Here is a 27,925-nt window from a genome sequence, read left to right as displayed (position 1 = left end):
AAGACTTGCATACAGCATTTTATACCATATTAGAAAATAGCCAAAAAGAAAATACGCTCCCTGATTGGTTTAAAATCGTGTTTCTATTAAACAATTAGATTTTGAGCTCGAGATTTCTATCACGCGTAGAAATCGAGAGGGAATGATCTAATTGTTCTTGTATAAATCTACTAGTCGTTCAAAACTTTATTTAAATCCTGTTCACAGACACTTTGAAAACGCCAAGAAGCGGCCGTCATTTTGTTAACAAGGGCACACTGCTACGCTACTCACTATCTGTCACAGAATAGATAGTGAGTAGCGTAGCCAATCAGAAAACGGCAATCGTGATAGAACGCTAGCAGATTTATACTAAAACTCGATAGAAACACGGTACATGTTTTATATTTCCTAAATAAAACTTTGACTTTCACAGTTAAATCGACTCCACTGTGTTAATAAATTGCACTTCACTCACCTGACTCTAACGTGCGCACAGCTTCCCAGCGTGTCTCTCTCAGTGGTAACCCTGCGGTTTCTACCTTCACCGAGTAGTTGGTGTAAGGTTTTAGGCCCGTCACGGTATGGTTAGTTCCACTCACTTCCAACGCGCGGATTTCACAAGCTTCGTTGATCTGCGCTGGGTCACAAAGCCGCAGCCTCAAAATAAATGAGAAGTTTAATCCGCGCCTTACATTCGCAAGCTTCCAAGATACCAAAAGTTTCCTGGCGCCAAGCGCACCCACGACAATATCGTTTTGAAGTAAAGGATCGTCACTACAGTTGGAGGACGCTAAAGCATTGCTGAAGAAAGTGTAAGGGTTGTAGCCGTTTGGTCTCGTTATGCTGTAACGTCTTCCTCTCCCTAGGTCCAAGGTAGCGTTAAGAGCGTCTTGGTAAAGGGGCGGCCGTGAAAATAACCCATTGATCATCATAGTTCTTGTGAAGTCAAGCGATCCGTCATTTGCAAAACGAACCTGAACGAACGACAGACCAATGCTCGAATACAGCAACGAGGTGTTCAGTGACGCCACAAAACGTCTTTCCACAATGTTATATTCTGCACGGATGATTCCCCCGGGAATTCCTTTTTCTGTGGTATCTAAAGTCCCAGTTATGAAGACGCTGTTACGCAAACTGTTGGAAAAATTTGACTCAGAGTGCGAAACATCGAAGAAAACTATTGTGTAGTTGGCGTCGGATGGTTCAACACCAAGCTGCGAAGCTGATACAGAAATGGTGAGAAGACAATTTGACTTTGGATCTTGAACAGGTATAACCGTAACACTAGGAAACAACGAGACAATTTGGAGATTAGCCCGTAATAGAACATTAACGTCATTTAAGGTCACTGATCCGTCGCCGTTGACGTCCAATGCCTGTAACTGCTGTTGTGTGATAATGTTCTGTATCCTTTGTCCCTTGGCCCGGCTGAAGTTAAACTGCTGCTCCGTCATGTAAGCCAACGCGAATTTAACATCTCTTATATCGAAAATACAGTTCCCGTCAGTATCCCCAGGCTCTCGCTTCCCATTTGTACAGTTGGAGCAGGGGGGAGTGGCACAAGCAACGACAGAACGCCTCGTACGAGTGTTGACTGCAGGTTGCAGCTGAAGTAATGGCGCGGATGAAAGTGATCTACGCGGGCGACCCAAGTCGTTGTCGATAGTAACCTCGACATCTCCTGCCATAATATTTTTTGGAACAGGGATTCCAATAACGCTACCAACAAGGTCATCAGCTGCGATCATCAGAACTGTTCCACTAACACGTGCAACACCGCTCGAGATGACGCGATATTTGACATCTGCGACATGGCGAACCGGATAATCCTGGCTTTCAATGGTGAGGGCTCCTGCGATTCTCACTTTTCCAGTTTGACCAGTTTGGCTTGATGTGTCAGAGACAAAAAATCCGGCCATGTCAGCACCTTCATTTATACCGACTACTTCCAGCAAATCACTGTCATAAATGATTTCAACATCGAAGCTTCCCAACACCAGACCTCCAGAGTTGATGCGCACAGGGGCTACAAAGCTTTCTCCGACTTGCACGGACTTGAGTGGAACACCAGTGACGTCACCGATATCCACGTCACCAATATCCGGGTCTACATTGCAGGCGAACGTAAAGGAATCTCTTAACGACGGAGACTGTGCTACATAAACAGATACGCGTACATCTTGCGGAGAATTATCTTGCAGGGTCACTAAGCCACTAGTTTCGTTCAGCGATATTTCAGTTGTGTCCTGGGTACTGAAAAGGACTAAATCAAACATAGTTAAGTTTTCTGAACTGAAAAGTCCAAGAATTTTTGAAGAATCGCTAAATTCCAGATTGATGACCAGTTGCAAAGTGGAACGATCTCGCAAACCGGTCAACGTAAAGTTTGGTGGCATGGCTATCTCTACAGCTGTTACGGTTACAGGAGTTGACTCAACCTCAAGGGTTACCACGTGACTAAATACGCCCATAAAACTGGCATTGATTGACAGCTGTCCTTTTTCTTTCCTCCACTGAACTGACACCACGTGATACCCAGCGTTCGAAGCTTCGATGACGCTATTCAGCGCAAGCTCAGCCGGCTGACTCGCAGCGATCTCGAACCGTGTTCTTGAGTCTCTTGAAACATCAATTGATGTTCCGTTTGTAAGCGCAAGAATCAGGTTCAGTCTCCCCTGCTGATGCTCTCCTGAGTTTCCAATCGGATTCAATTGAGTAAGGTTTACGTTCAACGACGAGTTAAAAGCTGGGTGTGGACTTGCATAGAATTTCAGTTCTTGAGTGCCAATGACATCAATCGAGACTCGACTACTTGTCTGAACATGCGCAAACTTGATTGGCATTTCAACTTGACCGAAGCCAGCACCGGAAGCGGAAATGACGATCGCGCGTTCTGTAGCAACGACGTTTGCCAAGTTACCACCGATTTCCAAGTTAAACATTGTTCGATTGTCATTTGCAACATCAATGCGGTGTTCACGACCACTTATGTTATAAACAAGAGTCACGGTTAATTCAGTAGACATGGAGACCCCAATCGCCTCAGCAGGGTCTCCGCGAGGCGTTATTTCTCTTGAGCTTAAAGTTAGGAGAACTGCAATGGGTTCCTGGAAATTGACGTCAACGTTTACGCGTGACATGATGGCTGGTTGCGGTGTGCAGTGACCCGAGTGCATAACGACATGTAGATTTCCGTTTCCATTGTTGGCCGCTGTAACAAGTCCCCCTTGTACAGTAACCACACTGTTGTTTGTAGAGTTGATGTAGAAGCCGTGCAGGTTGTCAAAAGTGTTTACCACTCCATCGCTGTACTGCACAGATATAACCACCGAACCTTCGTCTTCTGGAATAGAAAACTTCTGATCGATGTTAACTCTCGCTGTATGCTTCAAAGAGTTGTTTAGTGACTTTGGAAGAGTAACGAATAGCCGTGTTGCAATCAATGTATCGAGAACATATACCCTTGTTTCTTCATTGCTAACTTCCACCACCAAGTCTCCAAGAGACTGAACGAGTTGAGAGTTGTAAAGTACGATGGAAGCGTTGCCAACGCTTTTACCATGAACATTTAAACCAATAATTTCAGCTACACTGATGTTAGAACTTTTTAAGTTATCTTTAACGTGCTGTGTAACATCAACTCCAACGTACGATTGTCCGCCGTTCGAAAACTCCGCCTTTACTGTCACCCGTGCATGCTGATAGCGTGACTTACAGGAATCACTGGGATCATACCAGTCACGTATTCTCTTCAACTTTGCAGGAGTGACACACAAGGAAATTGGAATTGTCGGTGTCCAAACAGTAAAGGAAGAATTCGTCGTAAAAAATTCGTGCGAAAACTCAATTATTGCCTCTGTTGATCCGCTAGTTTCACTGCCATTTACAAACACGCTAGAGCAGTCATTTGAAACTTTCAAAACATCAACATTAAGACTCCTACACGTCACGCTCGTCACGTTCAAGACGCTTCCTGACGCAGTTACGCCATACACAACAAGAGGAACATCAATCCGTATTCCATTCAGCACAGCAGTGTTAACAATGACTGAGAAATCAGGCACGACAAAAAGTGCTGTGACGTCATCTTGAATGACCACGAAATGTCCTTTCTCATTCCTTCCAAGTCGGTCTTCGAAAACAGCTTTTACTGGTGCGTCAACAAGTTGATTGCTCTCTTGGTCGCTAACCTGGCTAACAATGCACTCCATTGTTTCTGGGCTCACCATTATAGCATTTTCAGCGATTTCCGCTTTGATAGTAAAATACTGCGCGATAGAACCCGAAAGATCTTCAGAGCGATCACCTTTACGAACTCCAAAAACAACAAACTCGTTTGCGCCATTGAAAGTTGTTTGAACACTCCAGGACGAAGAAGCTTGCACGTAGTTTATCTTCAAACCCATCGAGACCGTGAAGATCAAAGTGAAATACTTCACAAGTCTAGGATACTGAGCATATACCTCGAGTAAAAACTCATCACCAACATTCAACAAATACAGCGGCGCGAAGATCAGAAAGTTTCCCTTAACTTGAGGGATTTGTCTTTCGCTAAGGGCAACTTGTTTAAGCTCAACCATTTTTGAGGGTAGCAGACCATACTGTACTGAAGCTGTGCGAGGAGACACAGTAGAGTTCAGCCATTCCTGTGGTACAAGTAAACTTCCGACACATATTCCAGTATTGGTCGACGGAACACAAGTGATATTGACCTGCAGGTCTGTATCAAGGTTTACAAGTTTGAAATATACTTTTGTGGGTGCGGTCTTGACATTAAAATTCTCGTCAAATATCTGTACTGCGACCCGTGTAACCTGATAATCTGGCCAATCACTGACAAGGGCTGCTTTGATGTATAACGCGCGTTCTGTCAACACCTCGAACCTCTCTGAGCGTTGAATATTTCCTGTACTAACTTGAAATTCACCCGACATCTGTGAAAACAGGTCCAGGCGAGCTTGAGCATGGACACTGCTCAACATGACTGGCTGTTCAAGTGGAAATGTTCCACGAACGACAAATGTAAAAGGACTCGTGTCGTTAAATTTGAACGTAACATTGTAATGTATACGCACTTGTAATATGGAGGTTTTATTTAAAGGTGGTGTGCCCCTATCCAATGCAATTACTGACAAGACGATGGTCAAATAATTTGCGTCTCTAAGAGAGAATCTCGTTCTTATTTCGCCTGACGAGCCATTAACAACAAACAGCTCTGTGGCTAGACCTGATGGCAGAAGTTCGTAGACAATCATGGCGTTCTCTCCTGAATCCTGATCTGTTGCGTGGACTCGAGCAACAAGAGAACCTGTTGGAAGATTCTCCGCGATCGGAACAGAGTAAAAATCTCTGTCAAACCGTGGTGGATTATCATTCACGTCCAACACTGACAAAGAGACATTGGCAAAGCTAAAGAACGAGATTGAAGCATTAGAATCATTTGCAGCACCAATGACATCTAGTGTGTCATTTGGAAGAAACGTGTCTGTTGCCTTCACAACTAACAAATAATGTTTTGTTTCCTCAAAATCCAACGAGCGCGCAAGTTTGACTTCTCCCGACGAGGAATTCAATAAAAACGTATTATTGTCGTTTCCATCGTTTAAACTGTACACGATGCCTCCCGCGCTACTACTGTCCAAGTCTCGCGCGTGTACACGCAGAATTGTCGAATTGACCGTGAAGTTTTCGTAAACACTGGCTTGGTATGACTCTTGACTGAAAATAGGGCGATGGTCGTTCACATCAATGACGTAAATGACGAGAACAGCGTTTGAGGTCAGCGGTGGATCTCCATTATCGATGACTGACACGTTCAACACGTACGAAGACACGTTTTCGTGATCTAGCGCATGCGCTGTTGTTATAATACCGCTTGTCCCGTTGATGATAAAGTCTCCAGCCTGGTTACCTATGAAAGATGAGCAACAAGGATAAGTTGAAATGATAATTGAAATTTCTTTTCACGTCGTACATTCTTAAGTTATATCTAGCGTAGAGCTAATTTAAAAGTAATGTTAATATTTTCTATTTTCTTTTTCTTAGTCTCTCGAGTTGTTTTTTACACATTATTTAATTAACCTAATATAAGTAATCTGATAATAACTGATCGGCATAGATTTGCCTGATGCTAATAGTGGATCAGTTTTACACTTGTATTAATTTCTAAATGCAACTGAAATAAAGTGTGTTAAAGTGTGTAGTGATTTGGGGCGGATTTATTTAGTGACCGACTATCCAAACATGCCCAGATTTGCTTATGTTTAGGTGCTGTTTCACACGACTTTCCCAAGTCGCTTGCCCTTATCTGAAAGCTGCAGTGACCAGGCAGTATTGTTACCTGAGGAGAGCACAAATGATAAGGACTTCTGATACTTCACTCTCTGTTATGTCTTATTTCCCCACCTTATTTTATCATTTTATCTAAACGGTATGAAAAGTAACGGATATCAGTTAAACATCTCAGAATAAAGAGTAGCGAGATAAAATTAAAACATGACGTTTCGGCGACGACATGTCACCATAATCAAATGCAAATTATTATGTGTTGGGTAACGTTATATAAAGGATATAGAGTGGGAAAGTACATTATAATAAATGAGGCGGGGATAAACAAAAGAATGAGAAAAATTTAAATAAAAAGTTTCGCTGGAATGGAGTCATTTTGAGTGTTCAGAGCCGGACTCTTTTTCCTTATAAAAAGCATCTCATAAATAAGGCACTCGAACTTTCCGTGGCATTTCTTTAAGGTGACAAACTGCTCGTGAAGATTGTTAGATGTTTGGTTGTTTTTGTCCTTTAGGTGTTTACCGATGACGGAATATTTATGCTCCTCGATGCGCTGGTGAATATGTATTTAAATGTTTCTCATTCTTTTGTTTATCCCCGCCTCATTTATTCTAATGTACTTTCCCACTCTATATTCTTTATATAACGTTACCCAACACATAATAATTTGCATTTGATAATGGTGACATGTCGTCGCCGAAACGTCATGTTTTTATCTCGCTACTCTTTATTCTGAAATGTTTTTCAAAACCTTTCGTTATTGGGTATCAGTTACGATCACAAAATTAACCACGCCCCGCGTTGTCAGTTGGGAAGCTATATGAGGTATTCTTACAGCGCCATGCTCACGTGACAAGTTATGGAGCTTATAATTGGATAATATGACACAAAAACTCTTCGGGTCAAACACAGTGGGACGAAGAGCTTCTATTTCTTGTCAGCCAATCAGAAAGCTTCATGAGCTGTCACGAGGGCAGTTAAAGTTTTTATGCCAGTATGACGTCATAAGCATACGTCATTTGGAATCTCCGAGACGAGGTTTGGATGTGAAGTGTTAGATGGCACTTACCAGATACTAAAGTGAAGTTGAGCACCGCATTGATCTCCGAATCACCGTCTGTGGCATTTACTCTTGTAATGACTGTATCAACAGGCACATTTTCTCTCACGTACACAGGGGATAAAGGATAAATGACTGGTGTCATGTCATTCACGTCAATCAGCTCAATCTTTACCAGAATGCTACTTGACAAGGGAGGGGACCCTTGGTCTTGTACGCTCACATTCAAGGTGTAAAACTTCTCCTTTTCATAATCGAGCTCAGACGCGGTTGTAACAACGCCATTAGCTGGATTTATGGTGAAAGCATTTCCACTAGCGACTGAAAACGTAAGATTTGAATTAATTCCGCTATCGGCATCACTGGCATTGATTTGCACTACAAATGTTCCTTCTGGCACGCTTTCCAGTAAAATCAGGTTGTAAGTTAAGTTACTGTCAATAATCGGTGTGTTATCATTTATATCCCGGATGTTAATTATAACCGACGCGTTGGCTTCGAGTGGTGGTATCCCATGATCCTTAGCTTGCACTGTTAAATTCAACTGGTGCACTGTCTCGAAGTCAAGAGATATCAAGACAGTTATTTCACCGCTTGAACTGTTTATGCTAAATACACTCTGGTTTCCTGAAATGATCGCGTACGACAAAAGAGAATTGAGTCCCTGGTCACTGTCATTTGCATGGACTGACATCAAAAATACCCCTGGAGAGTTATCTTCGTCCAACTCCACTATGAAGACACTTTGTTCAAAGCGAGGCCGCTCATCATTAACATCTAAAATGCGCACATATACACTAGCATTGTCGAAATATTTCTGACCAGTCAACGGTGAATACTTACAAGCATTTATTTCAAACTGATATGTGTCGCGAATTTCTCGGTCAAGCTTAGTTAAAGTGGTTACGATCCCTGTGGAAGAATTGACCTTGAAGATAGAAGCAACGTTTGCAAATGTCAAGGATATGTTGTAAAAGATTCTGTCTCCGTTAGGGTCGGTGGCAAAAACGATAACAACTTCGCTTCCAGGGAGACTGTCTTCCGGAATGGAGGCATTGTAAAATGTTTGATTAAAACGAGGCGGGCTCCGGTCATCTTGAACTGTCACGTTGACTTCAGTTGTATTGTAGAGCATTGGAGACCCATGATCAGTCACGTTTATGGTAAGGAAAAACCCAGCAACGCTGTCATATAAAAGCGATTTGTTTAACTGGACGAAACCGAGGTTATTAATAACGAATTTATTTAGCTCGTTACCGGAAGTTATTTTGTACTGCAGTTGCGCATTAAGACCTTCATCGGCATCGGTGGCGCTCACACGCACCAACGTGTACCCCACGTGAGCAGTGTTCTTGATTGTGATTGGCTTGACCGCTTCTAAATATGGCGCGTTGTCATTGACGTCAAGGACAGTGATGTTTAGCAAGAGTTCTGTAGGTGGAATTTCTGCGAAAAGTTCAACAGCGAGGTTCCATGCGTGAAGAGATAGTGAATAAAAACTGACTTCCTCTCTATCCAAACTTGCGTGAATCAAAACCTCTCCGGTAAGATTTCGAATAGAAAATTTCTCGCCAAAGTTGCCATCAGAGATGGTGAAGTATGTGTGGAGATCTTGTCCAGAGATATTCCTCGGTGTAAACGTGTACACAGTCTTGTCAACTGAAACATCTTCGGGTATAGAAATGTTGATGCTGCTGTGATCAAAATGGGGTGGAAATAGGACTGAAATATTGACAGTAAGGTTGGCTGACAGCGAAGGCATCCCTGAATCGGACACTTCAATTAAAAGCTGTACGAAACTGTCGTTCAAGTCAAGCAATGACGAATTAAGGAAGATCATTCCACTTTTTCTGTTGATTGCGAAGAGATTGAAGACGTCTTGGAGAAGATAAAACTTAAGGGCGGCATTCCTGCCACTGTCTTTATCTGATGCATTGACTCGCAAAACGTCCCTGCCTGCGGGTAGATTGTACGGGATGACCCGCAGAGTTACAGGATAAGGGATTGGTGCATTGTCGTTTCCATCCAAGACAGTGATATTAACAGTAGCATTGGTGCTAATATTCTGTCCGTACTGTGAAGTTACTGTCAGTATGAAAACTTCGTTGGCTTCACGGTCGATTGTAGAATTCACCAGTACAATACCATTGTCTGAATCGATTTTAAATGCTTCGTTGTCGCTTATGGAATAAAAAATCTCAGCTGAAGGAAGCCCAGGAACATACGCCGTCACTTGAACAACACTCGTGTTTTCTGCGCTGTTTTCTGTCACGTTCACTTCATAAAACTGAGAATTGAAAAATATTTCAACATCGGAGGCGTAGGTTACCCAAAATTCCACTGTTGTATTCACAGTTAACACACGAATACCATGATCTGAAATTAACACCGTAACCTTGAAAATATCTCCAACTTTTCCATGCAAAGAACTGTTCAACACCACTTCACCAGTTGTTGCATTCATTACAAACGTCCTGTTCCACGAAGAGTTTCTGACAATACCGAAACTAAGTCGCGCATTTTCCCCTATATCTGCGTCGGTGGCAATCACTGTGGCCAGCGGGCTACCCACCAAAGCATTCTCGGGGATTTTGATCACATGACCCGGTACAATTTTAGTGACAACTGGAGCATTGTCGTTCACGTCATAGATCATTACAAACACGTACGCATGAGAAAACTTTTCCCGTCCCGGGGCTCCTCCATCGGTAGCTCTGACTGTCAGATTGTACCAGGCTTTCTCCTCTCTGTCCAAAGATCTAACAATGCGAATGAGACCTGAGGTTGAATTTACAGCAAAAGGCAGCGCGTCATCGCTTGCAAGACTGTAACTGACTCTTCCGCTGTCTCCTTGATCCAGATCCGTGGCATTGACAGTGATGATTGACGAATTTATCGTTGTATTTTCCGAAACATTGGCGCGATAGTAGAGCTTTTGAAACTCTGGCGTGAAATTGTTGATGCAATCCGCAGAACTCAGTGTATTGTTAAACATGGCGAAGGGATTGTAGTTATGATTCGCGTTAAAGCTTACAATTTGACCAGAAATGTTTAGGTCTGCAGATAATCTGAAAGGAAACAAGTACGGCGGACGAGGACTGCCAAGTAAAGCAGACAAACGTTGAAAACTTGTCTTGTTGTTTGAGTCAAGCGTAACATGAAACACACTAAGACCAAGATCGTCCTGAACGAGCTCAAAGGGAGCCTGGACACCAAAGCTCCCGTTACCGCGACTTATTCCTCGGATTACGTTGCCATAGATACCATTAGCTCTGAGAGATCCTGTGGACCCTGCAAAATCAATTGGGCTCCCCCCGTAAGTGATGTCGAAGAAAACAAAAGTGTCAGTATCCGAGGCGGGGCCAGTCTTTGACATTGACGTGACGCTGAATGACAGCTGACAATCAGAAGTGATGAGCTGTACTGGAGTCACGCTTGCAACAGAAATAAAGCGAACTAAACCCAGCAGCGCTCTCACCAGGTAAAACGCATCGGCTGGGTTCACAATGGTGTTTCTGTCTACGTCAAGGTCACGTGACTGATTGGACGTTAGCGATTGGACAAGGAGACTACCAGCATCGTTCGAGAAATTGAAGACTGAAAACGCGTAGAACCTAAGTACAAAGATAACATCGCCGAGGTCAAAGAGACAATCCCTGTTCACATCACCTGTAAGAAGTGGCTCATCACACTGACAAGGAGGAGTGGCGCAAAACACAGACCTTCGCATGCGTTGTCTATGACCTTCAATCAAGTCTCTTCTATCACGATCATCAAGGCCGCGTCGCCTTCTTTTACTGCTTCCCACAATCTCCTGATCTACGTCACCGGCTACAAGAGAAGAAGTTCCCAGAGTATCCGTGGTTACGGAACCGAGGATTGCAGCTACACCTGGGCTGGTGGCATTGAAGGAAATTACCGCGACCTCAACAAGACCATTCAACGACGAGTCGCTCGAACAATCGAGTGACATCTGCCCTATGGTGTTAAGATCAGGTACACAGGTTGTCCAAGCACTTCCTTTTGTTACAGAAACTAAAACTAGTTTTGCTTGGTCATAGCTTAGAGTTAAATCAATCATTTTGACGCCTTGGTCTTCCCCTGCGTTCAAACGCGCTTGAATGTGGATCAGGGATCCAACACTTCTTGGCGGTAAGGGTAGGCCTGTTTCTTCTCCAAGATCGACATCACCGATTGCCGGTAGCAGGTTGCAAGAGACTGTCACCTCAGACGTTACCATAGAAACTGCAGCAGTGGCAGTGAGAGACAGTGTTTGGTGGTAGTTTCGACGAAGTGTGATTTGACCTGTGGAGGAATCCACACTGAACACCTGGCTATTTTTACTGATCAAGGTGATTAATCCTGGAAATAACGCTGAACTTTCCTCATAAAATTTCATTACTTGTCTTCCATTGTTGAATGTCAAAGATAACTGCACTTGCGCTACTGCAGAATTTTGCACACCAGACAAAGTTCTGTTGTTTTCTGGTACCAAGACGAAGTCAGTTATGTTAGCAACATTCACAGGAGAGCTGTACACATTCACCAGCAAATCAATAGAGCCAACACTACTAAAAAGTCCATCAAGAATAGCCGAGGTCGATTTCACGCCAGGTTTTACTGTCACGCGGTTCGCCGCGTTTTGTCCAACTATGACATCTGTAGATCTGGATGAAAATGACGTCAGTTCATGCCGCGTTATGTCATAGTTTGATTGATCGCTCAAAACCATGGCGAGGCTCAGTGAGGCCATTTCAAATGAGCTTGTGTCAGCTACAGGACTCAACGAATTGATCAACGGAGAACCAGGGTAGGGTGGGTAGGGTCTCGCATTTAACGCTAAACCTACGTACGTTACGATGTTGACTGAAACAGTACGCGAGATTGCAAAGTGAGTGAAACGCACCACAAGATCTTTTCTGCCTCCTTTGCCAAGAGAGCTTGGTTTTATCATTGGAACATTGTTGTGGTCGCGATGTACAATAAAGAAGCCGTCAGATTTACTCAAGTCGTAAACTGTTCTGGAGTCTGAGGTCATGTCCACGTGGTGGTCATTCTCGAACACTAAAGTCACGACGATAGGGCTTGATGTTGGTAACCCTGCGACAGTGGCAGAATCTCCTGGCACAGCGATTTGCTGACTGACACCAGTTATTTCAAGCCTTATGGGAGGTGACAAACGCACATTCGTCATTTCATAACCTATTCCGAGGCTAAAACCACTCGGGTAGCAAAGGCTTGCAGGCAAGGCCCAATCAGCTTGAAGCATCCCAGCTCCAGAACCGACGGAGATCGCCTCCGATTGCCCAATGATTCGCAGCACGTGATCATCAAGCGACTTGAGCTGAAGGCCTAGTTCAGAGTTCAATTTTTGCCTTCTACCATCGCTGAAAGAAACGCAAGCCACGAGGGAGCCACGTGTGTGATCACGACGCAAATCTTGATGAACAGAAGCCACGGCAATCTGTGTTGACAGTCTGGGGTAGGGTGAAGTAGGAATGCTAACACTCAGATTAGTTACCATGACGATGTCAATCACCTGGGCAGCGACACGTCTTGAGGAGGTCACCATGACTTCAACGCTACCTAGAATGGAATTCAATGGACTGACAGCTGCAATAGTTGCTCGACCCGGAGACATTCCATGAACGTTACCAAAGCCATCCAGGACTGCTACAGACTCATTCAAACTTGAAAGAATTCCACGGACGAGACTTGTAGCCGATATGTTTTCAAAGTGGATTCCATCGTAAGTGAACAGAGCTTCAGAATAAACTTCGCTCCACTGATAACGCTGGGCACATTTACCACTAGAAGCGTCAAATTCAAACCAACCAGACACTTGAGCGAGCTCTGGGTAATTCAGACTCAAGTTTAGAGGCAGAGATGGAAACCACACGCGAATTGAAACAATTGCCATTACATGATCGTACTCGACTTGTACCCGCGCATGGGGCGATCCCTCGGGCTCGCTACCGTTTAGAAATATGTTCGAACAGTTCTTAGTAACTTGGAGAGCTTTCGAAAGACTCGTGCAGTTTGCTTCAGAGAGTGTTGTGATGTCGCCTGATCTTTGAACAGCCAGGAGCTTCACGTTTGCCATCACGATCTGTCCATTTAAAACAGCTGTGTTGACTAGTTCGGAAGGTTCAGCGTATGGTATCAGTTGTGCGATATCGTTGGAGGCGATTCGAATCGTCCCCAAGGTGTGCCGAACTTGACTGAAACCATCAATCATGGCCGCCATAACCGGAAGTGACTGACTGTCGATTTCAATTTCCTCGTTGTTGATGTTGCTTAGGTAAGCTACCTATGTCAGAAAAAAGACAAAAAACAAATTTAAGCTTAAGATATTAATCAATTCTCCTCATCAATTTCCCTGTTTGGCTCTGACAAATTTGTTGGCACAAGATCGAAGACAACTTCATCCCACTGAAGGATCTTCCCGTCGTGTTCTGATATTAGGGACCTTACGCATATACGACGGCGACGGCGAGGACGACGCCTAGTAAAAAATGTGTTTCTATTTTACTTTGGAATTTCTCATTTATTTAGATCTATTCAGTGTGTTTGTCGGTATTAAAACTTGCCCCTGCTGAATATGCTACGGATGCGTTCAGTTCCAAAAAGAAATACGAAAAATTAGCCGTCGTGGTTCACGTTCTCCAGACAACGCAGAATTTGGTCATTTCACGTTTATGTTTTGCAGAGGACGGCAAAGAAATGTACCAATAATTATAATGCACGTGCAGAGCCATTGTTCTCCTCATTAAACCTTTTGTTTGGTGACGTTCTCGTTGCCGTTGCCGTCGTGTTTTGCGTAAGGTCCCTATTGTAAGGAAACAGGGTCAAATTCTACTGTCTCTTTGGCCTAGGCTTCTATGTGCGCGCCAACGTGAACCTATTGAAGAAATGGATTGAGAAAAAGTATAGACGTTTTTTTTCCTAACAGAATATGTTGAACCACGCGCATTTTCCAGTTCTTCTCAGTTGCGAGGCCTTCCGTCGATTTTCTCGTTTTATTGACGCGTGTACGTAGCCAAGGTCGGCAGCTAATGCGGCAAGGAAAGCTACATTAAGATGCGTGGAAGAACAAAATCAATTGCTGTTGACTTGAAGATCTGATCTCGTCGCTGGCTCTGTTACTCACGTCTAATATTATCCTCTTTTCTTACCTCGGCTGTGACAGTAGCGTTTGTATCAGCTGCAGCCATCTCCTTCACTTTGACTTGAAAACTCACCAGCTCGGCTTTTTTGACAAATCCTTGAGGCGCAGCTTCAGGATCAGTTAACGCTGCACTCACAACCCATTCAGAAGAGCTTCGATTGACAGCGACATGAACCCATTGCTGTCCATCAACCTGTGATCCCACAATGACAAGCGACGGACCAACCGCTAGCCTTATCCCAAACGAGGCTACTGCGTACGAGGAGTCGCAATAAATCGAAAAGCTGAATATTCTTCCCACGAATACACTTTCTAAAGGAAGCACACCGTATACGTCATTTGTAAACAACTGTGGGTTGTCTTGCGGGTGAATTGTAGCGTTGCCTAGTAACGCAGGAGGCAAAGCAGAGTTGCGGAGGCGGTAGGTGATGGTTACAACTTCAGGATCAACAAGAGAGGGGTCTGAGAACCACTGAGGAGGCAAAGGTACTTGAATTTCGGCAATACCATTGGATGCACCTGGCTTGGCAATTGTCTACAGTAAAAATGTCAATCAAACAATCAATCAACCAAACAAAAGTAACTCGACGAAAGCACTCTGTTATTGTTTTACTGCTCCAGTCTGGGTAGTATGTATGGGTTATTGACCAAGCGTGAGATCAAGATGGCTGGATATTGGCCACGTTCTTTTTTTGCGTGTTTATGGACCGAGACGGAGTCAGTATCCAGCCGTATTGTTTGATCAAGCTCGGTCAATAAAGGATTTATTATATTGAAAAAAAAAATTCTTGCGGGACAGAGAGGGTATTCCCGAGTGGGCAAGATAGCGCCATCTTACGCCTTCGGGTAGCCAACTACAGCACTCACGGAGTTAGCCATATAATAATGAAAACTATTCTACTAACACATGTGATTTACTTACTTGTAACAGGCTCCCATCAATCATTGACAGCTTGGCACTGGGTTGGACTTTAACAACAATCTCGCTATTGTCCACCAATGTACGCACATTGTATGAAGCGTCCTGCACCTGCGCGATAACACGCACCGCTGGCCTGTCCCAATACACATCACTGTTAATCAGCACCGCTTTCACATGTACTGCTTGTTCACGTAATGTTGTATAGTTCATATCAGCACTCACGTCCCCAACAAAAGCGCGTAAACTTCCCTCGCTGCCTGGATAACCATTCACGAAGAACCCAAACTGCTGCGCGAGGTTTGATATCCTTTCATCTTGAAGGAAACCTAATTTCCCTGTTTCAAAATCCACAATAGTACGCGAGTTCAAAGTGTCGCGAGCAATAACTTGGATTAATACCAGTGCTGTAGAGCTATTTACCGAATGTTCGTCATTCTGTAGTCGGACTTCTACCAGGAATTGGAATGTACTGTTCAGTGGCAGATACGAACGAAGTTTAAAGACTCCTGTTGTGTTCTCAATTTGGAATGAACCCGAGTCATTTCTCTCAATTATGGAGTAAGAAATGAGGGCAGACCTGACACATAGACTTCTGACGTGAACTGGAAAAATATAAATACACCACTTCAAATAAGTAAACTAGGACTAAAACTTGATCTCAAAAACTTAAAAGCACGCTTGCAATTTGCAAACTTTGAATCCGAGTGGCTGGGCAAGCACCTACTATTTAATCACGGAGAACTCGAGGTTCCTATCGGTTAAAAGTAAGTTTAAGTCTGAATGCGAGCCAAGTGGCCCATCAGGCCAGAGCGCATCCCGCTTTCTGAAGCATGAAGTTACTAGGACTATTTGTACTCCCCCCTGGATGGGATGCTAGTCCATTGCAGGGTTAATCCGCTGGTACCCATTCATACACCTGGGTGGAGAGAGACACTGTGAGAGTAAAGTGTCTTGCCTAAGAACATAACACAGTGTCCCCGGCAAGGACTCGAACCCGGACCGCTCGATACGGAATCCAGTGCACTAACCATGAGGCCATCGTGCCTCCCATCGGTTGAAGCTCTTTCCCAAATAAAATTCGATATAAACCGAGAGCGAGCCGTCCAACTGTTTTAGCACAATCGACTGACTGTCTGTCCGACAACTATCACTTACCATCCGACAACAACAACTATTGTTTTTCAGAAACTACACGAAAGGGTAAAGTTGATGTTATTTGGCAAGGCTGGCCAGTTCTCGGTGCCATCTTTCAATTAGACAGCTCCTGTGTAGCCGATCAGATGGCGCTTTTTCTCGGGTTCTATCTGATAGTTCTTTTTGGCCTATTACCTGGTACTTAGTTAGAAGGTTATGCTAATGATCAATAAAAGGTTCCTGGAGAGCAGGCAAGGTTTCTCAAGTATTCCCAAGTTATCATCATTACATGCTTACCTTGCAGTATTGGAACCCCAATCGGCGTGTCATCGAAGATACTTCTCGTGTAGCGTTCACTGTCGAATTTCAACGCTTCATTGCATTTTGGCGGCCTAACAATATCTCCATCACACTGACAAGATGAAACATTTCTTGGAAACGGACAACTGCAGTTTCTTCCATAGACTTCAATCTCTGAAATTGCAAAATAATCTGTCTTCTGTGGTGAATTCCCCAGATACGAAACCATTGACAACCTAACGTGAGTGGCAAAAGAAAACTCCTGAAGAGTTGAATTCGATTCAAAACTATTTGCTGCTGGCCTTGTAGTTTGAAGTAAATAAAACGGCACGGTCTCGCCGTGGAGAGGATATGAAAATCCTTCAATACAATTAACGCTGTTAGGAAAGTCCAGCTTTCCACGATTCTCCATGCCAAAGGTCGCTCCGCAATCTTGAGCTAAATATTGCCAAGGCAACCATGTCGCGCCGTAGTCTGCAGATTTTAAAAGAATCAAACCTCCCGGCGGCCACCATTTAAACGATATTTTAACGACTAACACTTGTTTTACGCCGCCAAGACTCACTGTAAAATTGAGCGGGACTTGCGCTCGTTTAGATTGCCACCAGGTATCAAGGTTGCCATCGTTGGCCATGCCTTCATAATGCGCTTTCACATTCACACGCCTCACTGTTTTGTTGTTTTTTGGATTGACACAGTGAAGACCATCAATATCCGACGAAACTAATGGATACTCCACTTGACACCTGCAGCGTGGTGCCAGACGTGGATTGTGAAGGTTTTGTCCAGTGGCATCTGCTCTGATCTCTGATGGAAGGAGAGGTCCGGCATAAAGATGAGCAGAACCAAGCTCTCCTGTAAGAAACAAGCAAATGAAAGATCACGTTACGACAATTGTAATCTTAGTTTTGTTTAATGCCGACAAACTACCAGACGACTCAGCCGCGATCTATGAGAACATAATGACCCTCAGTCCTTCAAAGTCTAAATTCAAGAGGGTTGAAGTGTTTTTGAAGTTGCGATACTTTCGGTCCCATGCATAACGTATCTACCATCGCACTTTCAGTCAACGCTGACCGAAAACGCACGAGCTCTGGGAACCAGATTGTAAACTGCTTGGAATGTTTCCTGGAACCAACGATCTTGAGTTGTAACTGGGACACAACCCTGATCTTCACCGACACTTGTAACAGATTGCTTGTCACACAGCAGTCTGTCACACTACGGTCTGTCACGCTACAATCTGTCACGCTATACACTGTCATACTATAAGGGACTGGAATAATGGCAGATAAAACCCACATCCACCTGATAGAGCCGATGATCTGGTATACCTATTGCTCAGTGTGTGATATAAGACATGCATTGTAACTTTAAGTGCTGGACAAAATCCAAGTACGCAACCATCAAAATGACAGCTATTGAGCAGCGCCTAAAATGTGGTAACACTTATTCATTACATGTGCTGTACTTGTAAGGGGTGTTAATATTCAAGTGAGTGGTATTGTTTGTAGCATTTTACAAAATGAGAACTGAGTAAGAGATTGTAAATTATAATCTTTACCATTCATTTTATAATAATATTACCTTCAAAGAACTGATCTTGTGAAGCATTTGGCATCCCTCCTAAGGAGATACTTCCACTTTGGTTCCAGAGGTTTTGGTAAGTAACCTCTTCAATTACAAGAATTGCATCAACGTACAGTTGTATTGTAGAACTGAAGAGTACAACTGATACATGGTGACACTGTCCATCAGCTAAACTGTAGTTGACATGCAGTGTGCTCCTTGATCCACTCGCATTGAGATATTCTAGAGACATTTGTTGATTACTGCTGTCAGCAGAAACTGCAAAGACTAAACTTGCATTGTCTTCTTTCCTTGCAACAATACTAAAAGATAATCAGTTGAAACTGAAATGAGCACACTGAGTAATTTATTGAGATGTACAAAGTTAATTTCAGAATAAGTCAACAGAAATGCAAAAATAAAAGTTCTTTGGTAAAAAGATCCTATTTAAGAGTTAACAAAAAACAAAACAGGAAAAAACAAAACAGGAATAAGGATACTGGATAATAATGCTGTGATTGAGACAGACTGCAAATGAGCAACGTGATTAATTCAGGCCACATTTGCACCACCTGTGGCATAGTTCCTTTATGCTTGTACATATTCATGTGTGAACTGATACCTATATTTCAGCATGACTTGATAAAGAGTGCATGATAGTATTGATCCATCAAAGTATAAATACTTGAAAGTGCTGGAGACTATTGTCAGCCACCTTAAGACATCAACAAAAATAGACTTAAGTTAGTTTACTTTCCCCCCATGGAAGGGATGCTAGTCCAACACAGGGTTACCTCCAGCGTTAAGTTCGCTGGTACCCATTTAAATACACCTGGGTGATCATGAAGAGAGGCACTGTAAGTCAGTGAAAAATGTCTTGTCCAAGAACATAACACAGTGTCCCTGACCAGAGCCTGAACGCAGACCACTTGGTCCAGAAGCAAGCACACTAACCATGAGGCCACTGTGCCTCTGCATATTTCTGAGTGGAAAGGGGTAATGAGAGTTGCACTTCATATATAGCAGAACAACAACAAGCAACTCACCCTCTATCTCCTGATTCTTGGCTCAAATGAATGGTAAGTGTAAATCCTTGAGATTCATTGAACGCTTCAGGTGACTTTGAAATAAAACCATTTGTGCCATTTAACTGGACTGTTCTTTCTCCTTGTTCAGTACAAACTTCACTCGATTGATTTATTAATCCCGTCTGGAAAGAAAACACAGTCAGATGACATTGGTCTTGTTGCTATTAAGACCACAATCAATAAAAATGATATGGGAAAACCTTTCATTAAATTGACATCAATTGATAAATTCAAATAATATGTGTTGTCGATAATATTATCAATCCATAGAAAGCAATAATCACATCCTGGTGAAGTTTCGTGTTATTGATTTTCTTGGATTTATTGATCGTTATAGAATCAATTTAAGCTTAGTTTTTCTCTATTAGTTTATGTTTTTAAAAACTGTGTTCGTTAACGCAGTGTTTGTGGCTTGAGATGAAATTTATGAGACCACATAATAATTATGTTCTTATATGTAATTTTATTCCCAGGTTGATTTCATTTCTGATCAATAAATGGTAACTGTGAAGGACAGCTCTCAAAACACCTGTTAGCCAACTGTCGGCCAACTGTCAGCCAAAAACTGTCGGCCAAATGTTGGCCTTTTGTCAGCCGTCTATGGGCTGACTATCAGCCAACTGTTGTCCAACAGACAGCCAACAGGTTTTGGCTGAAACACAGACCAACAGTCGGCCAACAAATATAATGGCCGACAGTCAGTGATCTGTCGGTAACATGTCGGTAACGTGTCAGTAAGTTAGTGACGAGATGTATTACATTTTTGAAACCATTTTATTGATCGGGTATATTACTCTATTCCTGTCTGTTCCACAGCAAACGTTTTGTTTTAGAAAACTGTTGGTAGTTGGTCGGGAGCTCTTCGGTAACCTGTCAGCTGACAGCTTACCGACAGTCAGTTTCGGGACCTTTTCAATTACCCAATAAATTGTACAATAAGTCAGTATATTTGATAAATTTGATAATTATCAATAAATTGATAATGCCCGGAGGGGTGGGTACTCCCTTATATGGTCTATATAGGTATGTGCAGCCTCAAAGGGTAGGATTTTTCAGCCGTTTTGGTCTTTCATAGGGTATCGATTTTGGCCATTTTGGTCATAAATTGGGTATGGTTTTAGCACTCTAGTCTTGAATTGGGTATGTTTCTTAGAAGAAGCTACTTTTTCATCATTATCAATAAGACCGTCAACAAGAGCCCTTCATAACTTATGTTTAGGGCAACTGTGTCAGCCGCAACGTTCATAAATAGGCTATAGAATTTTTGGTCAGGTCATAAATAGGGTAGCAAAACTGCAGATTTTGGTCATAAATAGGGTAAGGGTTTTGGGAAGTGGGCTGCACACTCCCCCCAACTTTTCTAGAAGCACCCCCTCCCCCAGGGATAACACTAACTGAAAAATCTATAATAACTATTGATATATACTCATGAGTCGAACCCTTTCATTGATATTTTGCTAGTTCCTATTTAACCCTATATATCCCTAGCTACAGATCAAGATGGGTTGTGAGGGTACTGTCTGAATGATCTGGCCATAAACCCAGACCACTTGCATCCGGAGACATCACCTGGGAGCCCACCTGGGAGCTTAACCTAAGATTCTGAACTTTTGCAGTCAAGATCTGAGCTTTTGTAGTCAGATGTCAACTTTGAATCACGCAAGTTGCGATTGCCAAAAGATAATAAAACTAATTTACTTTAAATGTTTAAATGTTTAGCACCATAACCACCGATCTATACATATCAACGGTTGCTTCGTAATAATCCTCTTTCGAAATACAACTCAGTCGCCTTGCAAATATGAAGAAAAAGCTTCGTCACTGTCCGGCATTGTTTATGTTTAAAACAAAGAACCCAATCAAATATATGTTACAAAGAGGATCAGAGTCGAACTAATGTTTCATAAATGGATCACACTCACCTAAATGTAACTTGATACTATATTTAACACTTAGCACAACACGTTTAAGAATATTACCTCGCCATGAAAGTTCCCCGTAGCAACAAGATCCACGCTAAATGGCATATTCTCTCCAAACGGACATCGAGCGTCACAGTAATCGATCTCGTGACAACGTTGAAGGCGGTCAACAGCCAAGCAGAATTCATCGTTTCCTTGCAAACCACAAGAGTCGTTCGATGAAACAATTGCCTCTCCATAGAGTGCGAAATTTGTTTGTCCATAAATAGGCAAAACACCCGCGATTAATAACAATACCTGCAAACCCCAAGGAGGCATGCTTACCGCGAAACTGAGTGATAAAGATTCATTGAGCTTATTACTGTTCTTCGAACGAGTTTACCTCAGTTTATAACGTCATGTACGGAAGGAAATGCTTGTGAAACCATGGCAAGACCTTCTGCAAACATCCACAGCTTCACCCAGTTGCACCGTCAAAGACAGCCCGGAAACTCGACAAAGTTGCCAAGAAGTTGGCAGTCAAAAAACATTCGAATTCTGCAGCATTCTGCTCGCCTTCTCACTGTCAACGATAAGGTCGAATTTGACTTTCCCGTAACTTTGATTTCTCTGGTGCCTGCAACGGCAATTTTATCTCTCGTGGAATACGCCGCAATGGCTTGCACAAAAAATTTCGAGGGGGAATGAAATGTCAAATTGTCAATAATTAATTTATTCCAAACATATTTAATGTTTGGGTTTGCGACTGTTTGCTATTTTACACATTGATTTGAGCCGTCTGGCTCTCAGCGGTACCTTCCAGTGAGTACCCATAATTCTCTCGAGCGCGCGGTTCAAAATGATGAAGGTCACAAAATGGCGGAAAACGAAGTGAAAACATTGCAAAGATTTGCTTCTATAGCTCCATCTGCACCTCCGTCTATACAGACCGTGACTGTTTCTAAGCGAAAAAAGATAGTACTGCTGTCTAATGGCAACGAGTTTCTCTATTTGATAGCTGAAGACAGCATAGACGTAAGCTAAAATTTGTCATGGTGCCTATATGTGAATTTTGCAACATAACATTTTACCTCTTACTTTGCAATCGACGCAGAGATAATAGTAATTATAGAGCTCTTAACATTTAACCTCAATTTTCAGCACACCTTTCGATTCCCCTCTTCGATTACGACTGTTCGTTTCCAAGAGTGGAATGGAAAGAGACGAATATTTGCAGCAACCGTGGATGGGAATATTTTTGCTGTTTCTTTACCAGAGAATCTGACCAAAAGCAAGAGGTATAACTTTCCATAGAGTGAAATTTCAATACAGAATCCAAGTCTTATAGTCAGGATGTTTTTTTTTTTTTTTGTGCATGTTACCTGGTTTTGAATTTGGTCATACCCCATTGACCAGTAGTTCGGTGACCAGAGAGGATGTGGATGTCAAGGCAGTTAATACAGCCACACCTCTGCTTCAATTATTTGCCACCATGGGAGTGGTTGTGTAGTTCCAGCAAATATCCATACCTCCCCCACAGAAGGGATTTTTTTCTTAGACCCCCTCCCCACCCCTCTGGAAATTTCAATTAAGCTTCATACATTTCTTTAAATATTTTGGTCTTACTGAACCCCTACCCCCAGGAAATTCCAATCCCTTCTGTTAGGGGAGTGTAGATATTTTCTGGAACTGCATGTTTTTACAGAAGAATTCACTGAACACAACAAACTTTACCATTAGGCCTTGTTTACGAGTGGATTTTCAAAAAGCAACTTAGATAAATTGAACATGAAGTGCTGTGTTGATGTGCTTCCAGCATTTACACTGCTAAATTAAGTGTGTTGTTTTGTGATAGGAATCCAGCTGAAATTATTTAGATGTAAACCAGGGTGACCCCATGAGAGTTAGTGATCCCAAAAGGCCACCTTAAAGTTCTTTCAAATTTTGATATCATTGAGCATGGACAGAAAAGCTATGGACACTTCTAGGATTATTGCATTTGCAGAATTCCTAAATTTGACAGATATTTAGGCAGCATGTTTGTGATTACAGTGTCATTCAATATGTAAAAAATTACTTTGCTTTATTGTATGCAAATGATTACCAAACAAGAGAGAGGAAGGAGATTGGAGAGCTCAATCTGGAAGTCACTAGTGGTGAAACAAAACTAATTCAGAATGATGAGAATGACATCTTTGGAGAACTCCTTGCTGGTACAAGTGCTACTGTTGGAAAAACACCCCATAAACAGTCACTTAAATCTTTGAAGAGCACAACAGTGATTGATGTAGGAAGTGCAGTTTTATTTGAGCAGAGTTTAAAAACTTTTATTCCTATTGGAGACAAGTTGATATGTTGTAGAACTTCAGACAAAGGCTACTTTTTGTCTTTGTTTGGAACAGTAGTACCTAATAGCAATGTTCTGATGCCAGCTTATGAAGCCCTTCCAGAGCTCAAATCAAAAGTAGAAGTGCCATCGCTTATGTCTTCATGGGAAGAAAGCCAAAGAAGTCGTCACTGGAGTTATACACCCCAGTTATGCTGTGTACAACCAAGTAGCACTGTGTCGTGTTCATTGTGTCCAGTTATTGAAAGACCATTATTTAACAAGCTTTTTAACTGGGAAGCATCCCTCTTGGACTCACCAGTTGTTATGTTTGGTGGTGAAGACGGGCAAATACTATTTTGGCCTGTGAACAGCTTTGCTCTCACAAGCACAAATCCTGAGACTCTTGGAGGTAGGCAGTCATTTTCACCTCAGTTGCTTTATCATCTGGAACAAAGAGTGTCAGCAATTTATGCAGGAAATATTCATTGTCAAGAGGACTCTTCAGGCGTAAGCAGCGCTAAATGCAAAAAAGGTTCCACTGGTTATTGCTGCAATGCTCTTGTCTTTGTTGGACATTGTGACAAGCTTGTTATTGCTCATGAAAGAAAACCTGAGAAGGGAGATGAAGTAGGAGCTATCCATTTTAGTGGACACACAATTCTTGGACCTGTTCTGTGCTCCTGTTTAAGCAACAGGGGTGACACTCTGGTGCATTCAACAGGAAAAGAAATTTTTGTCACAAGGTTGAGTGTAAATGATGCAATGGATGCAGCAAGCTCTACTCCTTTGTTATCTTCATGCATGTTGACATTGTTCACCACTCTAAGCATGCAGATACCAAACATTTGCACAGTTTGCTGTGTAGAGAAGAAGAACAAGACAACTGGAACAGTGACTCAAGCTTATGCTCTCAATATGAATGGGAGACTGTTACAGATTGTTTTGCCTGATTCACAAGATGGAGAATCACACATCTACTCAAATGTCTCACCTCAAATGGCTGGTGAGAAAGTGAAGAGTTACTTGAGGGAGATTGAAACTCAGGCAGCGGAACTGGCCAAAGTGAATGCTACCATAGAGACAGAGGATAGTATTTTGAGAGAGCTTAACATGGTTATCCACACTGTCTGCCAACTTGCTAAGGATGCAGCAGTTTCTGGGATAGAAACAACTCAACAGAGTATGTGTCTGATCTCCTGCACTTTTACACCCAGTGTTCTGTCCTGTGAGAGTAGTGGAAATGGTTCAGTGTCTTTGCATTGTAAAGTTGTTAATCAAGGGACCTTGATGTTGTCATCTTCCTGGTCTCTGCTGGTTCAGGTACAAGGTCAAGAACCTTGGTGTCGTCAAGTCACAGCAGATTCACACAACATTGGCCGATCAATGCCGCTGAAGATTTCTAATCCAGGGTCATTCGTAGAGATAGACATCCCCCTTAGCAAATCTTTCTCTTCATCATTTCACATTGTCGCAGAAGTGCAATTGTATTGTAACTTGAATTCATTACTTGCTGGTGTCAGAACAGATCCAAACTCAGGAGATTTCTTCAAGACGCCTGTTGAAGATGTGCTGATACCGATCAGTAGGCATGTGTTTGATGTGCTTCATTTTGTGCGACCTCATCAGATGGAATCACCCATTTCTGTGAAAAATCCACTACCAGGTTCCAAGGAAGAGCTTTTACAAACCTTAGACAAACTCAACTCAGAAATCCAATTTACGATAAACAAGGAGGATCTGTTTGGGCAGAGTGGAGCAGAGAATGCAGAGAGATCTTTGCAATTTGGAAGCTACTCTGCAAGTTTTCTTGTTTCTCAGGACGCCGTAAGCTTCATGAAGATTGTTGCTCAAAACAGTTCTGCTCAAAATGCAACTCAGGAAACTGTACAATCTTTAACACCACAGGATACTGTTTTGCACTTTATTCTCACGGATTCCAGCATCAACCATCAGCAGATTGATTTCAAGTATTCAGGCATTGACTTGCTAACTGTTAATGGAAGTCGAGCATCACTACGCGTGAAGCCTGCGACAGGATATGTAACATCAGCCGATGGTCCGCCCTTGGAGGTCGCATTACACTGTTCATCTATACCGCTCCTCTGCCGCCTGCACGAGGCGGTGTTAGCAAGATTTCAAGTAAGTAGATAAAATTCCCATATCGTGACATACCCTTACAACATTGCGAACTGAAGTTCTCGAATGTAAGTTGTTCAGCCCCCAAGTCGATTAGTCCCTAGGCGGTTAGCACCCAACCAGAAGTTGATTAGCCCCTATTCACGCTTAAAAAACGAGAAATAGAGAGTGTTTTCGAGATCCGGTTGGCGGCTAATCAACTTCTACTTGGGGGGGCTAATGGTTAGCTTCTAATGGTTAGGGGCTAAAAGACCCGATAACAGGTGCTCGCACTTTGTACTGAGTTGATTGCTTGCTCTGTTTAGAGCAATTTTTGCTCTGTTCAGAGCAATTTTCTAGTTGTGAGTAGAGATCATTTTGGCCAATCACAACAAACATAAATAGAGCAATCAACCAATCAGAACTTGATGCAAAAAAAATTGCAAGCTTGTGCAAAGTGTTATACAACGCACGTTACCGTGTTGTGCTCCTGTTTCGATGTCAAAACACGGAGAACACTACAGAAAAGACCAAGGGCCGATATTTTTACCGCGCGTTCCCGAGAATAAGAGAATTATTGCGACTAAAAATTACAGGAAAATCGCGTGGAATCATTTGGGTCAGTGTCCGGTCCAATGCTTAGCTTGGAATATATTGTACCGGCAACAGAGGTACGTGATTAACTGAAAAAGGGGGCAATGTCGAATGATTTTGACCGATCATGCTTGGTCAATAAATGGCTTATTCCATAGCTTCATCAACGGAACATGGCGGCAATCCCGCGCGGCGAGCAAGCTAAAATCATCTTGCCTGTTGGGATTTCCCATCAAAGTCATCCTTCGCGGAACTAGCCAAGGCATATAATTTCATGTTGTTTTGATTTCAAACTTCTTTCCCTAGCCTGTCATCAAACGTGAGACCAGAAAAAGTCAAATGCGAGCATATGACCTTCAGAAAGCAGTAGAGAAACTCCAGGTACAAATTAGTAGATGTTATGTACTTTTACATGTATTTGAATTTCCGATAAATTATGCGTGAAATTAATGGAAACAGTTTGCTTCTTGTTGGTGACCTGCAGTCCCAGAAAATAACAACCGAAACGCACAACTTTGAAAACAACAAAAATAATTTTAAATCGTTGCAATATGTGTAGCATGGCAAAATGGTTTGGGCGCCGAACTTGAAATCCGGAGGTGGCGGGTTCAAGTCCCGCTGTGACCACTAAGCTGGAGTTGTTTCTCGGTAGACCGTGGTTCAACTCCTCGGTCATGCTTGTAAATAGCCAACTGATCTGCCTCCCGCCAGCTGGGATTTTTAAGCCTATTATGTTTATTCTTTCAGTATAGCTGGCATACCTGTGAACTAGCCAGGTGTATAAAAAAACATTTGAACATTTTTTGATCATTAATTATTTTAGACTCTGCAAGTGAAGATCATGTCGCTGGAGGATGCCGCGTTATCTTCAAGATCATCCCTCAGCCATGACACTAATCAAGGAGTCGAGTTAAAGCTCAAGCTGTGGACACTGTACGAGGAACTTGGACGCATAGTTCTCCTTATCTAATCAGTCGAGTTTGATAGCAAATACCACTCAAGCAGATCTTATTGCGGGTTTAACTGCCAGATTGCGCGATCTTTGCTGTTACGGTTTATTTACTGAAATGTCATTGGTGGGCACAGACGGTTGTGTTGAAGAATCAGTTGTATTGGTATGAAGTAGCCTTGTCTTCTTGCTTGTGCGACATTAGCAATTGAAAAAGGGATGTGTGCCATGACTTCTAAAATACCGAAAACAGCGAAAATGTGACTTATAAAGTTTAGAAATGATAGTGAAGTACTGTACAATATACACGTATTTTAAACATTGTTTATTGGTGTCTCCGGTTACAACAAAGTTGCAATGTTCAAAAACACTGCCAACTAGCGCTTGCGTAACACATTATGAAAAAAGGCAATTAAACGGTCTATACGTATGCTTAGCCGATACTATGGCCCCGTCCAAACCGCACGTCGAAGAAATTTAACGGCGTTGTCACTCTGAAAACGCATCGAATGTTTTTCGTCCACAC

The 27,925-nt window shown here is 42.6% G+C and overlaps 2 protein-coding genes across 3 annotated transcripts in view; one reads left to right on the top strand and one right to left on the bottom strand.

The window, feature by feature from the left end:
* Positions 1 to 22,165, bottom strand: part of LOC110060335 (uncharacterized) — a 32,078-nt gene extending 9,913 nt beyond the window's left edge. Inside the window, exons 1-8 of one of the 2 annotated variants that reach the window (XM_089283228.1) lie at positions 21,491 to 22,165; positions 19,470 to 19,633; positions 18,442 to 18,746; positions 16,852 to 17,709; positions 15,421 to 16,022; positions 14,506 to 15,033; positions 7,340 to 13,640; positions 458 to 5,893 (exon numbers count right to left, since the gene is read on the bottom strand). In XM_089283228.1, coding sequence (XP_089139354.1) covers positions 458 to 5,893; positions 7,340 to 13,640; positions 14,506 to 15,033; positions 15,421 to 16,022; positions 16,852 to 17,709; positions 18,442 to 18,746; positions 19,470 to 19,633; positions 21,491 to 21,751 — 14,455 coding nt within the window. In that variant the 5' untranslated portion in view covers positions 21,752 to 22,165. The remainder of the gene's footprint in view (positions 1 to 457; positions 5,894 to 7,339; positions 13,641 to 14,505; positions 15,034 to 15,420; positions 16,023 to 16,851; positions 17,710 to 18,441; positions 18,747 to 19,469; positions 19,634 to 21,490) is intronic. The other variant, XM_020767103.2, reaches the window with a different exon arrangement.
* Positions 22,166 to 22,179: 14 nt separating this feature from the next.
* Positions 22,180 to 27,725, top strand: LOC110060336 (Fanconi anemia core complex-associated protein 100-like). The gene is made up of 5 exons (XM_020767104.2): positions 22,180 to 22,447; positions 22,574 to 22,710; positions 23,525 to 25,880; positions 26,757 to 26,831; positions 27,274 to 27,725. The coding sequence occupies exons 1-5, from the start codon at positions 22,289 to 22,291 to the stop codon at positions 27,418 to 27,420; spliced, it is 2,874 nt and encodes a 957-aa protein (XP_020622763.2). The 5' UTR covers positions 22,180 to 22,288; the 3' UTR covers positions 27,421 to 27,725.
* Positions 27,726 to 27,925: the final 200 nt, after the last annotated feature.

The sequence above is a fragment of the Orbicella faveolata genome, unplaced genomic scaffold, assembly GCF_042242905.1.
Source record: "Orbicella faveolata isolate gen_17 unplaced genomic scaffold, um_ofav_v1 contig_12, whole genome shotgun sequence".
NCBI lineage: Eukaryota > Metazoa > Cnidaria > Anthozoa > Scleractinia > Merulinidae > Orbicella > Orbicella faveolata.
The sequence above is the reverse complement of the archived record's forward strand: the minus strand, read 5'-3'. Positions and strand labels throughout refer to the sequence as shown.